Raw genomic sequence first — 1,749 nt, forward strand, 5'->3', positions numbered from 1 at the left:
TTTTTTTTTTTTTTTTTTTTTTAGAAGTCAGTCTTCTAAAGCTCAAGCAGCTGTGACAGGGAAAAGCTCTGATTCTCTGGAAGAATAATAATAATAAGTGTTACACTCTCTGTGCCAGAATATATCATACATTATCCTGTTTAATCTTTGTAATAACCCTATAAGGTAGATAGTAATCACCATTGAGTAAAAGAGGAAGCAAGCCCTGACAGGTTAAGTAACTTGTCTAGCCTAAAAGGTTGTGAATCTAAGTGACGGAACAAAGTTTAATACCCATATTTCTAACTTCCTTTTTAAATGATACTATAATGACTGCTATGGGCAAAGCCACACAGCTGACCTGTAATAAATAGACTGAAGTGAGTCTTGCATTTGGGAATTCTGTAAAATCCTAAGTATTAATGACTGTGAAATCATCAAGTCTTTTTCTTCTGTTTTATATATGAAATGTGGGACCTAATTATCTTATGTTGCAGAAAGATTCCTACTATGATCCACTTAGATTATCTTATATAAGGTTGCATTTAAGTCTGTTAGAAAGATGAAAATTAAATGTTTCACTTAGTGAATGTACATAAGTTGTGTGTGATTATAATTTTTCCCTTTTTCTCCTCTAGCAATGAAGCTTGGAGATACATGGGTGGCTTTGCAAACAACGTTTCCTTTGTTGGTGCATTATTAAAAGGATTCAAATGGGGATTTGCTGCATTTGTGGTAGCTGTAGGGGCTGAATATTACCTGGAATCCAAGAATAAAGATAAGAAGCATCACTGAAGATAATACCTGGAAGTATCTTAAAGGCTTCTTAACTCTCTTATAAAAATAAGATTTCTTCAATGTAGCTTACTCGTCTGTGTGTTTTTCCCTTAAATGATACTAGTAAGATTTAATAAAGTAAGAATACAAGTGCTAGTCTATTTTTATCATTCTTAAAAAAAAAAAATGTCTCGGGGCACATGGCTGGCTCAGTTGGCAGAGCATGTGACTCTTGATCATGGGTCATGGGTTTGAGCCCCATGTTAGCTGTAGGGATTACTTTTAAAGAATGTCTCAAGCCATATCAGCTTTGGTTTGAAATATGTGGGGGGACTGAGTCCCAGCAGTAGTGCATTCTGCATATGGCAGAAAGCCGGCATATATTTGAACAAATGGATATGTTCCAAAAGGCTTTCTTTTCGTTTTTTCAAGTTTTTTTAGTGTGGTAAAGTTTGCCATCTGAACTATTTTTAAGTGTGCAGTCTGTGGTACTAAATACATTCAAAATGTGCAACCATCACCACCATCCATCCCCATAACTCTTTTTATCTTTTAAAACTGAAAGTCTATGCCATTAAACAATCAGTCCTCATTCCCCCTTCTCCCAGCTCTTGGCAACCACCATTCTATTTTCTGTCTCTATGATTTTGGCTACTCAAAAGTACCTCATATAAATGGAATGATAGAATATTTGTCTGTGACTGGCTTATTTCACTTATCACAATGTCTTCAAGTTTCATCTGTACTGTAGTATGGGCCAGAATTTCCTTTCTTATTAAATCTGAATAGTGTTCCATTGTATGTATATACTACATTTTGCCTTTCCATTCATCCTTTGACGGATACTTGTTTGCTTCCACATTTTAGGTATTGTGAATTATACTACTATGAACATGGGTGTACTCTAACAGGGTTTTTTTTGTGTTTTTTTTTAAATGATTTTTTATTATATTATGTTAGTCACCATACAGTACATCCCCGGATTCCGATGTA

General features: G+C 34.7%; 1 protein-coding gene across 1 annotated transcript; it reads left to right on the top strand.

The window, feature by feature from the left end:
• The first annotated feature begins 94 nt into the window (after nucleotides 1-94).
• Nucleotides 95-906, top strand: LOC117800409 (NADH dehydrogenase [ubiquinone] 1 beta subcomplex subunit 3-like). Its single transcript, XM_034652945.1, has one exon. The coding sequence runs from the start codon at nucleotides 553-555 to the stop codon at nucleotides 772-774; it is 222 nt and encodes a 73-aa protein (XP_034508836.1). The 5' UTR covers nucleotides 95-552; the 3' UTR covers nucleotides 775-906.
• Nucleotides 907-1,749: the final 843 nt, after the last annotated feature.

This window comes from Ailuropoda melanoleuca, unplaced genomic scaffold (genome assembly GCF_002007445.2).
Source record: "Ailuropoda melanoleuca isolate Jingjing unplaced genomic scaffold, ASM200744v2 unplaced-scaffold69792, whole genome shotgun sequence".
NCBI classification, from domain to species: domain Eukaryota; kingdom Metazoa; phylum Chordata; class Mammalia; order Carnivora; family Ursidae; genus Ailuropoda; species Ailuropoda melanoleuca.

Bases quoted from the DNA above. Each gene is read 5' to 3' on its own strand.
- LOC117800409 (XM_034652945.1), top strand. From the start codon at position 553: ATGTTTCACTTAGTGAATGTACATAAGTTGTGTGTGATTATAATTTTT.